The sequence below is a fragment of the Pogonomyrmex barbatus genome, unplaced genomic scaffold, assembly GCF_055798465.1.
Source record: "Pogonomyrmex barbatus isolate J1 unplaced genomic scaffold, ASM5579846v1 scaffold8, whole genome shotgun sequence".
In the NCBI taxonomy this organism is placed as follows: Eukaryota; Metazoa; Arthropoda; class Insecta; order Hymenoptera; family Formicidae; genus Pogonomyrmex; species Pogonomyrmex barbatus.
Window position 1 is genome coordinate 9,709,021 of NW_028297182.1, and position 14,943 is coordinate 9,723,963.

Genomic DNA, 14,943 nt, shown 5'->3' on the forward strand with positions numbered 1-14,943 from the left:
TTTCTCGAAGCGTATTTTCTGTTGCTTTAAGTAACATCGCTTCTATTTTGGACAACATCGTAACTGGATTCTCGGGTTCTCGGTGATTTCCACCAGAGCTCTGAGTGAAAGGTGAGCCGTACCCCGATATAACGGAGCCTGACAGTATAGCAGAGCTTGTGGACCCTCAATTTACACGGGAAGCAGACGCCTTTGTGCGACCGCGAGCTGCCTCTGATTGGCCTTTCACCACCGCTTTAACATTCAGTCTCTCTCTCTCTCTCTCTCTCTCTCTCTCTCTCTCTCTCTCTCTCTCTCTCTCTCTCTCTCTCTCTCTCTCTCTCTTTCTGTATGTGATCGAGTGATTCTTTCATAATGTTGTTCACGCCGCGATAAAGTGCGCCATTTAACTTCTTTTGTCTCCTAAAAACTCAGGAGATAAATCGATATGCACTTGACGTATTCATCCGGTGTTACTCCATCTATTATATCATTTTCTTTTTAAGTTTTGGCTAGGAAATATATATAATAAGTTTGGAGGTTTCGAGACTCTTGCAATAACGTTCAACTCTTTTCTTCAAACTATGCATTCGTAACGTAATAATTTCACCGGATGTTTTGTCCGCTTATCGCGGTTCGACGAATTCGCAGTAAAACAGGCCGCCGTATTATTTGTTAACGTTCGAATTGTGTAAGAGATACTCGATTCTATTGCTATTAATCGTTTGAAGATTATCAAATCATTAACATATCTAAACTTTATTTAAACAAGATTGATAATAATAATAATAATAATAATAATAATAATAAATATCTGTCAAAGCTTTAAAGAGGAGGTTTTCAATAAGAATGAAAAAAACGGCGCGGTAATTAATGCGCATACAAGATTGTTTAAAAAAGAAAAAAATATATATATATATTTAAATATATATATATTTTTTTCTAAAATATATATATTTAATTTACAAAGGTAGATCGATAGAACAATTTTGACTCAATTTTGAACTATTTAAACTATCAGCGATGTCATTTTAATTGAAGCAATGAGACCCAAATATCAAAAATCCCAACAACACGTCGGAAGAGCATCCCTCAATCTTTTTAAATTGAGTCAATAACATATGGACGAACCAATACGTAATGGGACAAATGACCATCAATATAAACTTTAGAGCGCACAAAAAAACTATTGTATATATATATATATATATATATATATTTTGTATGTGCTCTCATTGGCTCTTTTTTAAAGCTTTGATATTTTTCTGAATCATACGTTCCAATGTTCCAATGTTAGTGCATACAATTTTTAAAAATTACTTCTAAATAGATGGTCATTAAGATACAAAATGTGTATTAATTAAAATTAATGATATTATTTTCATACAAAAAAGAAATTGATTTAATATTAGGTATCATCATTTTTATTAAAATGCAAATACTTCTCTCTCTCGTTGTTAGTTTAACCAAAATGATAAGATTCAAAAGTCATCCCGCATTATCAATTCTCCCTTTTTGAATTTCCCACAATGTGCGCCTTATCTATCGTACATTCCTTCGTGTTTACGTAGGGACGGGGATCTCACGCGGGCCTGAAGCGACGTGACTCATGTTCCGAGACGTAGAAATAACGTTATACCTATCTGATCCTCCCGCTGGAACCGATGCAATCGATGCTTGGCCTTAAGCTCGAGCTCAGAGCCAAGAAGGCGTTGCTGCGTGAACTCGAGCAGCCTGGTGAGCAGGGGGTGGCTGGGGGGTGACTTCCAGTCACCTGGGTAAGCGTCCAGCCATACGTGCAAGGCTTGGACCAGGGTCTTGCGATGCTGCTCACAGCCGGCGCTCCCGTCCAGGGCATCGTATCGCGCGAGCAGCAACTCGAGGACATCATGAGGACTGGTGAACGCCCGATACGTCGCTAGGAAGATGTTTATGTAGGTGGACTCCAGCTCGCCGTCGTCGTTCGCCAAGCTCTCGACCAGCCGCTGCACCGTGCCGGCTTTCAAGAAGCGCACCCTCACCGTTTCCCATTCCAAGTGCGAGATCTCGTCGTCAGAATCCTGATGAACACATTGCAACACGGACACCGTTAGTTAAAGCTAAGCAACGAGGAGGACAAACTCACGTTTCTTCGCCAAATTTCTTTAGACATTCCTTTAAAAAGACGTGCGACACGAAAAATTGCTCTAACTAAACTTCCAAATTTTTTATGAGGTTATCATCAAATTAAAATAATGTAGAAAACGTGTTATTTGCAATCACACCTTCGTTAATTCAACTATAAAAGAGAATTTGACAAAACTTATATTATAAATGCTAAGTTTTGATTAAAAATATTTCAAGGATACTCACCGATGCTGAGAGACTTCTTGTGGGCCGGTGATATCGGACCTTCTTTAGATATACCGTATATATAACGCCGTCGCCCCTTTCCTCGCCCCATAAACGCCACGTGGGCTGCAAAGGACAAGATCGAGAGCCAAATTTAGTCATAAATGTTCGTACCAATGGATGGATGTAGGTAGCATAATGGAGCCAATAACGAAGAACCGCACACCGGGGGATGATTTAAGCTCTTAATTTGACGGCAAAGTACCTTGCCATCCCCTGTGACGAACTAAGCCGTAAAAAATAAGCGAGACATTTCAGAGGTGAAAAAAAAAGATGATTCGTTCTTTCTTTATAGTTTATAGATAATATAATTTATTTATTTATTATAATGAGCAAAATTAATTTGTTTTCAATTACTTTATAAAAATGTTAATATTATTAGTTTGTTTTGCAGGAAGTACAATTTTGCACGATGTGATAATTGCTTTGCTGCATTCATTAACGTATAATTTTATATAATACATTAATTATTGAAATTAATTGCTATATCGTATAATTATCTTCATGTATCATTTATTTCGTACTGATCGTAAAATCATCCCCCATGTTTCTACTCTACTCTAAATATGAAAATTCGATAAATGACGTGCATCATCGTTTCCAAACATTCGCTCGAAAGCCTTTTAAATTACCAAAATACATATAACTAAGATGTAATTACAGCTAAACAAATTACACGTGCTAATGACACACAGGATGCATCAAACAATGAAAATTTCGAAATACGAAAACATTCATTTCGTCAGAATCTGTTGTCAAAATTTCATCAGAGGCATAATTACAGAGTTTCTCTGCCTTCTGAGAAGTGTCACGAAACACTATGGATTAAATGGCTACAAAATGGCAGAAAACGATATAAGCGATTTACAATCAGCGATTGAAACGTCCGGCTGAAATAAGTTAATCGTCAAAAAAACTCAAGAGGAACTCTATGTCTACCCGCCCCTAATCTCCTTGACTTTTAATTTAATGAATAAATCATGAAATCTCAACTGAGTCACGTCCATGCATAATGAAAAACACATATTTACGCGTGTGTACACAACGCATACATGCAAGTGTTTTACTTATCAATGACAGCCATGCAGTCACAGGCAGTCCGTATAATTAATTCCAATTTGATAAAGACGGGCTCGCTCGCGCAATGATGTAACGCTGCATGCGATAACGCTCGCGTTAAAGGTAGTTAGCCTTTGGAGATGTTTTGGCTTATCATCACCGAAAGAAACTGCAATTAGCGATCTTCTTTGCGAAAGACTTCACAAAGCCGTAACACATAACGATCGGTCATGCTACATATGGCCTAACGTTTAATTGAGACGTCCATGAAAATTTAAAAATATTGAATTTACTTCTTTGTTAAAAAATTGATTTTTAATTCATCCGATCGTAATAAAGTTCAAAGAAAGATCCAAACAAATTTAATTAAATTTATATGTATATAGCTGTCTGTCGATCGTTTATATCTCGTTCTCCCACAATTGTGGTCGATCGCGGAACGTGACAGAAACGTCGCGTCACGTCACGTCCATTTATTTGGCATTGAGATCTTGTAAACAAAGCGGATCTTAGAGGGGCGTAAAGGGGGCTTAATGTCACGGAATCCGGCACGATAGACGCATCTCGAGTTGGCACAAGCGATCACAAACCGATCGAAACCGTGGACTGAAGATATGGTGCCGGTTGGTGCGATTGGAGGTACTCGACGGGCAGGTGGAACCGTGTCATTGTCGCTTCCGATACTTTTTCTCACTTCCAAGAAAAGAGATCGTCTCGGGAAAACGGCAGAAGCTGGAAACTGAGACACGCTAGTTTTTCTTCCTCCGCACTACCGAGACAACGTCGTCCTCTCGTAAGACATTAAATAGAAAATTATTTGTAAAAATGTTTATACAGATTTAATGAATAAAATCATATAAGATTTCAAAGTGTAAAAACAAATTAATATGTTGGGACGAAATTGAAAGAAATTACGACATCACGACATCCGTTCTTATCTTAAACCTAAAATATTCTTTTTTCTATAACAATCGTCAACTAAAAGTAAGTTATCAAAACTAAATTAATTGTTATAAAAACTAAAATATTCTTTTTTTACAACAGTCATAATATTATTAATTTGAATGTAATGTCGAATCGTCAATAATAATCGTCGATGCTAAACTAAAATTAAATTCTAATTATTGTTAATTAATTTCAATAATTTTGATTCGGTTCATGCGTCGTAATGAAAATTTCCCATGTTAATAATTATAATGCAAATAGATGAAGTAATTTTTAAACAAATTGGAATTCAGTGTAGTAGAATCTTATCTCCGATAAGAATTTCTCATTCAAAAAAAATTAATTAACGTAATTAGATAAGTTAATTGTAATAATTTACAGAATTATCCGACCGGAATTAACTTTAAAAATTCAAAACAGGGGAAAAATTATCAATTCCAGTTGGATATAAGCGAAGCCCAAGAGGCAAGAGAATCTCAAGTCCTCTAGTCCACCCCGCTCACGCCCCCGGAACGACCGAGCAATTAGACGTCCGCGTCGGAGGAACCCGTGCGTGACTCGAGGTCCTCGTACTTATGCTCGTCCTTGGTAACCGCTTCCCTCCGAGTGTCGATTCACTATTGTTCCGCTGTAAACAGCACGAGCCTGAATGCCCGTTCCTTACGCAAAACGACGCGCAGAATATCTCTCGCGATCGAGGTTGAATCGCAATTAGGGGGCATTTCCGGCAATAAGCCGTCTCGTAGAATTTCATATCCGTTGATCACGTCACGCAGGATAATAGCGCTTTCATCTTACCACACGCACAACCTCCCCCGCCCCCCTCGTTCACTTCGCTTAATTATATAAATTAATACGATAAAATGTAATACGTTCAAAGAAGTTCTTATTATTTTCCATACAAAAAATTTAAATATCTGTGCATGCAAATGTTTTAAGATTATGAGAAATTTAAAAATCTTTAAAAATCTCTGGGGAAGTCTCAGCGAACTAAATATAATATTCATCTAGTTTCCACTTTGAAGTTTTACTCGACGCGGGATAATTTCCAAAGCAAATTAGCGTGTGTTTTAAGTAGAATAAGTCGCCGGACTCATAAATAAGTAAGAATTTTTTCGATCGAACGGCCAGGGAGCAATGACTTCTCGCGTGATTTCCGAAATTTTTATACCATGCTACTAGCCATGGTAAATGACCTCTAAATATACCGGATGGCGTAGCCGTAGAGGCAGGAATCGTACAGGAATCGATCGCCGGGTGCGGATGCAAGATTCATGAGATCATGTCGATGTCGTCGGTCGTCGTCGCGACTATAAGTAAATTGAAGGTAGCGATATGGTAAAAACATTGTCCGCCGTCCGCCGTCTGCGCGTGCGTTTCTGGAGAACATCGAACTACCACCGCTCGGAAACGTATATCTACCCGTTCGCGAATAGAGCAACGAGGCAGGTCGACGGCGTCGCGGAATCCCATAAATGTCCCGCCGGGGTCAACGGTCCGTCCGCGGGGTCCCGAAATACATCCCCCATTATTTCCCGTTGGATTCCCGCGGAACGCAGATTCGCGCCGTGAAATCGTGACGCGGAACGCAGATGCGCCCGCGTCTTTGCTGCGCCGCCGCATCGATCTCATGCCACTTCTCTGTCTCTAAAATTATTAAGAATTTCGCGCAAGAGAAAGAATTAATAATAATAATAATGATTCATCATTTCCCCGAAATGACGAAAATTCAGAATCGTTTTTTTCTTTAAATATTCTCAAAATAATATTTTTGGTAATGATGATAATAATAATCGAAATTGTATAGAAATTGTAACGATGATGATAATGATAGAAAAATTCAAAATGAATCAGAATTTATTATTTCGGGTCTAAATAAAAGCTGGCAGAACCGCTGTCCTTTCCTGAATTGATAAAAGGAGTTACTTTCGCGAGGGACAATTTTCTCAGCTCGATGTATACGATTAATGCAAATTATTTTCGCTGATCGAGCTGCCAGGCGATCGCTTTTTTTCCACAAGACGGTACAGTTCTGATGACATTCTGACCCTGATTACTCGATTAACCAGCCGACGTCTGTGTGCGACATACGCACGAGAATTAGCGCGAGTATGCGGCTTAATCCGGGAATCAGTGTCACTACACGTAGTTGCTTCCAAGGTTTGGAGGACATGAGAATTAATATAATTTTGGGACAATGTGTCCCAATTGTACGAACGCAAAATCCTGTTCGGCATGCACCTAATCTAAGCCCAGAGACGATACGAAAAAATACAAAAAAAAAAAAAAAAAAGAAAATAAATAAACATACTCGCTTTCTTTCGTGCGATCTCAAGACCAAATTAAATATTCATTCATCGCAAAAAATGATACTTCAATAAATCCCATGCAAATATATAAGGTGTATCGTAAAGTCAGTTTAAATTCTTGGATCGATTTCTAGTCGAAGAAATAATTAACTGGACGCTGACCTCGCAATCTTCGATTCGAAACCTCGGAAAAAAAACAGGGGTATCCAGTTAAGAATTTATTAATGGAGGAATTTTGATAAAAAAAAAAAAAAAAAAAAAAAAGAGTAAAAAACTATAAATAGAAACTATGTGAATGGAATCGATTAATGAATCTTACTCATCGTATACGTTACACCGAGAACATTATTTACATTATTATAGTTACGTTGAGAATTAATTTTTCACGTGAAAGAATTTTGCGGTTGAGCTCGCTCAACTCATGTATTTGCTACGAATATATTATCGTATTTATCGGTAATACGCTACGATACACCTCGTGCGAAATGTACAACATATGATCACACGAAACATGCAAACAACACAATGACACAAAAGCGTCAGCGGCGAGTCAGATAGAAATAAATCAAATAGGAATAAAAATCAGGTCGACTCGGTCAGGCCGAATCGATCTTATCACGCTCGTGATACGTTATCGTTATCCCGTAATTTCACATACTAATACTAATGTCTACGAGACCACTCTCTTCAGGCAAATGCGCGAACACGCACACGGGTCGTCGAAAACGAAAACGAAGCAGAAACGAAGACCCAAACATGTCAGAGGATGCCGTCCGTCATCCGGTGTCTCTTTACCTGTTGCACGTACCACTGGGTGGAGCTCTGGCTCTTCCGGTGGCCGCCGGGCTTGCAGGGGGCGCAGAGCAACAGGGGGGTCAGTTTGTTTACCCCCTTAGCGGGGGGGACGGCGCCGGTCGCCGCCGGCGTGGACGACGCTGTGGGGCTCAGCCCGTCATCCCCCCCCAACACTGGCCACAGCATCCACGTGTGTTTTGCCCGCTGCCTCCCCCCGACTATTTTCCTCGCGTCACCCCTCGGTGCTCCCGGCTAGGTAATTACTCCCGTTTGCGGATCCGCGCTCCTCCGCCTCCTCGCGTTTCCTCCTCCTCGCGTTTTCTTCTTTTTCGTCCCTCCTTGGCTCACCCCTTGGCGATCCTTCCTCTCGAAGGCGAGCGCGTACCTCTCTCGAGACGGCACGAACTGTCGTGACGCCCGTTGCCGGCGAACTGAGATCGTCGCGGCCGACGCGGCGACGTCGCGTCACTACGCCTCGATGTCGATGACGTCGTCGTTGACGTTCACGCGCGATCGCTCGCTCGAGATGCAGGAGCGTATCATGGTGCCGGGCAGAAGCGAGTTTCCGACGTTTGACAGCTGCGGCTGAAGTTTGAGATTTCGATCGGTTGAAGAGGAAATAGGCACGTTCGCCGTGCTGAGACGCTCGCGCGGAGTCACTTCGTCGTTTACTTCGCGAATACACGAGTTGGAATAATAAAAAGGGTAGAGTATTTTGCGGAATGTAATTTTGTAATCGTTCGTTATTATTCGCGTTAAAAAGAATATTAGAATTTAGATTCGTTTCCGAATGTTTCCAATTCAATAAAATGTTATATTTATATTTTCTCTAAATATAAATATCCATATTGTAAATAATTCTTATCGCGTGAGTTTGCAAGTTTTCAGAAATAAATCTAAATTTATACAGGTTACTTCTTATTTTTCATAATTGATGTAAATTTATTCTTGGAAATTGATGATACTTTGAAATGTACGTATGTCGCCCGGAGAAAGAGACGTAATGAGATTTTAAAATAAGACGTTGTTTTAGTACTACCAATAATACTTCGAGAATATAAATTTGAGAATATATTAAATATAAATTTTATAATTTTAATTGGAATGTTTCCAAGGTCATTATTCCTAATTAATTCACACATCGGTGCGTTGAGAAATAAACGTACGATTTTGCGCGATTACGCGCTTATGAAGGGTCGATCGTTCTTACACCTGACTTGGACAACAGGATCAACAAAGGAGGACAATCCATAGGGATACGGTCTCTACTTCGGGGAACTGACGAACGAGACGCCTCCGTTCGCTGCGCCTCGGTAGCTCGACAATTAATTAGCGCTAAAAGGTCGTAGGTGACGTGCGTGTTTGCACTTCCGGCATGCGTATCGTTTACACGTGGGCTACGCAACCCCTTCGTACGAGAACGTGTATTTCAAATAGGCTTCGTTATCCTTTTCCCCTTTCGAAGCTAAAGGGCAACGTATAAAATGCGCGAGCGCAAAGTGCCACGAGAGCTAAAGGGCGCGGCGCATTTCTTTAACGCTATTTTAACCGAAACAAAGATTTTTACGGAAACTCTCTTGCAACGCGAGGCGTCTGATATTTATAATTTTACGGTCGCTCCATTTTAGTGATTGCAATAATGTGGAATAACAATGGAAATTAACAGAAACTACAGAATATTTCAATTGTTATATTAAATTATTCTACCATTAAACAATAGAGATAATTATTTAATTGTGATAATAAGTTATTTGCGTGCGTCCGAATTATTTCTCTCGCGAGATGGGACGGGGCCACTCTTCGATAGACTTCCTCGCGAGATCTCACCCCGATATCAAAAGATTAAACGCATTTGAGACCTCGTCGTGTGAAAATATGATACGCACACGTCTTGTCGATGGTCAATTTGTTACGTCGCCGTTGCGTTTTGTTCCACTAATGGGCGATAATTCTTCATTCCGCGAATTGACCGCTGCGACCGTGCGCGAACGATATCTCTCGCGGTACAGCTTAATATCGCAGAATGAACGCGGGATTAAAATACTTTTTTATTCTTAGGGTGCGTTGTTTAAAATAATAATCTCTCTTCAGCTTGGAAAGGTGAACGCGCGTTATCACGCATTGAAGAGTGTACAATCATTTCGGAAATATGCTCAGCCTATCTTTAGAAGGTATATCCAGACGTCTTGGCTCTCAAAATATCTCCAATGTATTTCTGTTCTCGGGAAGGAAAAAAAAGATTCCAGGATATTCCGCATATCTTTTCTCATCTTGCAAAAAAAAAATTGAGCTTTCCTTCAAAATTTTTTATCCCATCGTCAATTTTTTATCCTTCGCGATAATTGCCATTTTCATGAAATATCTCGTCGTCTTGCGGAGCTCTTGCTGATTTTCGACCGCGATTTCGGCCGCGATAGGATAAGAGAAAATTGAAAGAGAAGACGCACGACCGACTCTGGGACGATTGGGACGAGCTCGATCATCGAAATTCGATTGTCGCGCGTGATTGGATTTCGCCGGGTGGACGAACGAAACGGACGTCACGGTACGATGGCCCTACGACGCAACGCGACGTTAAGTAGAATATAAGCGGAATGATAAAAGTGTCGATGCCCGTCGACGCCTCGCTCCGACGGACGATAAAACGAACGCCCCGTCGTGTCGCGACATGACACGAGAGACGAACGGGCGTATGTCACAGCCTTAATCCTTCCGGAAACGCGATCCACGCGCGCGCGAGTTGGGGCGGTTGCCCCCAATTTTATCTTGCCTTTAATTTTTCAATTAAGAACAACCATCAAATGGAAATTCTTCTAAATTTTTTCTATTTCCGTCGTTTGTTACCTTTTGGATGTCGCGTAATATTATTCTTCCTTAAATCGAGTATTCTTATTGCGTCTACTTCCGAATTAAATTTAGCCATCTATAAGTTCTTTCGTATATTTTTCTAGAATTTATTTATAAAAAGTCAGTGTCTAAAAATTTGTCTAATATATCTCATTGCAACTGATCGAAACATCAGATCGAGATAATGAAGCAAATCATTATGAAAAAGTTTCGTAATTTTTTTTCTGTACGATTTTTTTTTCTGTACAAAGGCTTTAATTTGACATAACAAATAAAATTTTTCGTTTTATATCTTCTCAGCGGGATAAGTTTTTAATGAATAATTGGACAAAATATTGGTTCAAAAAAAATTCTCGATATCCGAAATTTTTCAGATATACGCGGAATATTGTTTTTCTCGTCGAATTATCGAGGATTCTGCGGTAGCATATATCTACTGAGATGCTCTCAGAATTTATCTATCTAGTACAACTTTTAAGTATTCGGATCTAGATATTTGAATATCCGAAATTGATTTCGATTCGAGAATTCGAAACTGCATACTATTTGGATTATTGGCTAATTCAAGTATTCAAATTATTTATATTTGGAATTGTGATTGGAATTATTTGGAATCTGAATTTAATCCATATCCGAAAATGGAGGAATCGCCGATATATTCAATAATTTCTAAATTTTTTCGATAACACTAATTTACAGTAAAAAATTATTTTGAACTAGACAAAGTATTTCTTATAGATACTGAAAATGTACAAAAACCAAATTTTCCCAATGTGTTAAATTTTTTATTTTGATATTACTTAATCATAAAGAATTTTAATATAGAGTTTTGTTAACATAATACAGACTTTTGTTATTTTAACAAAACTTTTAACCTCTTAACAAAATTTGGCAAAATTTTTTTTTTAAATTCTTCATAATATGATTACAAAGAAAAATACAAAAATAAAAAAATGCATAGGGGATGCATGATATATTCACTTCTGATCAGAATTTCAGAAAATCGTTAACTTTTTGTATAAAAAAATCTTCAAATATCATAAAAATATTATTTTTTTTGCATATTAAACCTTTGTGAAAACTCGAGTGAAAAAATATGGTAAAAAAATATATTGCGGCATCGTTTTCAACATTCAAAAAAAGCGCTTTATCTGCTTCAATATAATAAAAAAAAAATCTTTTTGTAAACTAAAAGTATAATCCCTTTTAGCTGTGTGACATTCTTTTTCGTTTTTATATTTATCGCATCCAAATTCAGATTCAAAGCCAAATCCACTATAAATTCAAATTCCGAATCTAAATTCGCTGCTAATCTATTTAAGATATCTTAGAAAATTCGTATCCTCGGATAACTCGAATTTGAAGCGAATTTATTCACCGTTTGTATAAGCGTTTGGATATCTGAATAATGTTAGATCCGAATGAATTCTGAAATCTACTATCGTGAGATCTCTCAATTCTCGACGTGACACAAACACACACACACACACACACACACACACACACACACACACACACACACACACACACACACACACACACACACACACCCGAGAGGTGCAGATGCAATTGTAATGCATTATGCAATGCAAGTATTGCCCGTAAAGGGAGGCGGCGGTTGGCTCGTTTGGCGGAAAGCAGGAAGTGCTTAACCCACGTTAAGCACCTCGCGTCTCTCATGTCATTTAGTAGGTTTAATGGCGTTCATGTAAAACCCTTCATCCGCTATAGAGGATCCTAATTGCTCCCGTTTCCGCGCGCTGCCCTAGACTCGCCATCTGTAACAATTACGCCCGTCCCTTTGTACGCGCACGATGCATGGACCACAGAATTGCCCTCTGGCCCTGCGAGCTATCGATTTTTGGTAAAAGCACCGTACGAGGTAAAAGGTCAAATAAACACAATTCTACACGTAAACCTCAACATTTACTTTCGCGGGGGATTAATTAGCAGCTGTGGAATCAGCGGCAACGCGGCGGTAGAAATTCACGTTTTCGTCAATGGGAATAGACGCGAGAGATATAAATTTTATTCTCGACATTATTGAACTGCTTAATGTTACAATTTATTACGGTGAACATTACGGTAGGGAAAGTTTCTCTTTCGAGAAAAGCTTTGGATAAAAGAAAAGAGAGAGACGGCGAGAGACGGAAATCGCGCGCCGGATTCCGTCGTTCGAAATAACACCGAGGAGAATAATCATGTCAGCGGACTATGGGAAACGAATGCCTAACTAATGGGTTACTCGGTTAGTCATTCACGTTACGTTGGTGTACACGCGAAATGCTCGCACGTGAACACGTACGCGCGTACGCGTGTACGCGCGTATAGGTGTGCTCGCAACGACTCAACAATAACTGGTTAGAGTCTTTCAAGGTGTTTCTGCATCCAGGCCGAACGGAAAGAAAAATATTTCTGTCGCGTAATTTTCCATTCTCGATATATCGTTGACATTGCTAGGGAAAAGCAGAAAGCGCGTGAAAATTTTCGAACGGAGCCCTCCTCGGGGAGAGAGAGATGCGCAAAGCAAAACAACAACCAGCCTTTGATTGCTAGAGCTCATCAATATGTGATATTGAGCAAAAACATTACGGCCTCGAACAGGGAAAACGCTCTGAGATGCGAAATCGAAAGCGGAAATGATATTCGCGAATGATTACGTTGGCTGAGTGAGACAGCCGGTCGATATCGAGAGAGTAAGAATTAATTAACGCGCGGACATTTCTGTTCACCCAGCGAATAAAAGCTTATAGAATTTACACGCGGATTATACGCGTACGAGAGATGCAACGTAAATTTCAACGTAAGAGAAAAACAGAATATATATGTTGCACTCGTAAAATTATTTTTACATTGCAAAAGCAGATTTGTTTTCAAGGACAATGGCATCATAAAAGATTCCAGAGGCTATTTTAATTATGACGTTGTAAAAAGAAGATTAATTTGAGCTGCTAAAGTGGAAAAGTGACTGCATTATTGTGATTTCCATTTGCGCCGGCAATTTTCTCTCTCTCTCTCTCTCTTTTTTTTTTGTTAAGCATATGATGATCTTTACCCTTGTCATTAATCATACCAATTAACTTTTTGCTGACGGAAAATCTATGATTAATATTAAGTGCTTTGACGTAAAAACGTAAATTCTTTTTATCATTAATCGAAGATTTTGGGCTCTCGGAACAGTGCGAAGTGAGTTACAGTAAAAATTGCGAATGAAAATTTTCACGCTGATATGAAGTCATTAAATTATAGCGCCGGACACGACGTGAAATGACGACAACAACGTTTCGCTGGCAATTAATAGGATATCGATCGCCCGAAAACGGAGTAATTCCCAATTTCAGAGAAACAGGTTGTATATCTTTATAAGGAAAAGCGGAATTATGGATTTTGCTTACTTCCCTGAATGTCATGAATCATTATGCAGCTGGATCGATTACAGGCACGAACAAAGTGCGTGCTCCAGCATGCGATTGAAATCGCGAGTACAAGGAAGTGAGATCTTTTCAAGAGATTCGAAAAACCTGGAGTAAACTGAACGCATTGCTTAATTATTATCAATATTTATACAAGTAGTTTTTAGTAATGATCGGTTTCTTCACTAGAAACCGACAAGATTTATTTTGTATGCTCCTACTATTTAAAACAATTGGTCAGTCTTTAAATTGGTTTTTAAATGTTTATGTTAATTCTCTCTGTTAATTCTCTCTTCTACCGCACCGAACGAATGCACCGATGGCATTTAAAAAACGCAGCGCAACAGACTTGAAAAATTGAAGCTGAATTTTTTTCGAAAAGGTCAGAGTGGCGGCCGTGTTTGAAAAAGAGCTGCGCGAGCTGTGAACGCGTCGATCGCGGAATTCTCTACGGCACAGATCGTCCTTTGTGTACGTGTCCGATCCTCCCGCGTCCTTCGGGTTACAATTACTAACACGCCCGGTGATATCAGCGTGTCTCTTAATCATCGTCGTTCTCATCATAAGTCATCAACTGCGACGAAGTGACTTGCGCGCGAGGGGAGCGAGCTGAATCGGAGAGGAGCAGCTGCTCCGGATTTTCGTTACCTGGCGGGATTCGGCCAGGTGCAACGCCAGACCGCGCGCACGATCACCTGACCCGACGACGAGGACGAGGACGCGAATGACGAAACCCACGCGCGAACCACCGGTTCTCCGAAGGGAAGCGAAATGACCGCACCGCTCGCCGTCCCGACGCCGACTGACGCCGACTGACGCCGACTGACGCGCTGCAGCCGCGCGTCCCGGCCGCTCGTGGCACTCGAGGATGCACTGACCATGCCGCCACGGCACGGGCCGCGGCATGGGCAGGAACGTATCGCCGAGACCGGGACCGTGGCGAGGGTGCGCGTAAAACAGATCGATTTCGAAATTAGACCCCGAGGCTCCGAGATTTAATTAGCGCATTAATTAATCTTTTTAAAACAGCTCGCTTCAAAGGAGATGTTAATTTAAATTAAGCCGATTATTATAGTTTATTTATTTTGAAATTGTATTTTTAACAACAAGTAGTTCACCTTAATTAAAAAGTTATTAGAGAGAAAGAGGGAGACGGATAGCTGATCTGATTTTTGTTTGACAGATATCACAGAGAGATGTGCGAT

At 39.9% G+C, this 14,943-nt stretch overlaps 1 protein-coding gene across 4 annotated transcripts in view; it reads right to left on the bottom strand.

Moving 5' to 3' along the window:
- Rgl (Ral guanine nucleotide dissociation stimulator-like) overlaps positions 1-14,943 on the bottom strand; it is a 33,469-nt gene that overhangs the window by 6,194 nt on the left and 12,332 nt on the right. Inside the window, exons 1-4 of one of the 4 annotated variants that reach the window (XM_089083717.1) lie at positions 14,387-14,529; positions 7,479-8,063; positions 2,332-2,436; positions 1,619-2,039 (exon numbers count right to left, since the gene is read on the bottom strand). In XM_089083717.1, the coding sequence (XP_088939843.1) occupies positions 1,619-2,039; positions 2,332-2,436; positions 7,479-7,664 (712 nt within the window). In that variant the 5' untranslated portion in view covers positions 7,665-8,063; positions 14,387-14,529. Of the gene's footprint in view, positions 1-1,618; positions 2,040-2,331; positions 2,437-7,478; positions 8,064-14,386; positions 14,660-14,943 lie in introns of those variants that run through there. The other 3 variants (XM_011634099.3, XM_089083716.1, XM_011634100.3) reach the window with 3 other exon arrangements.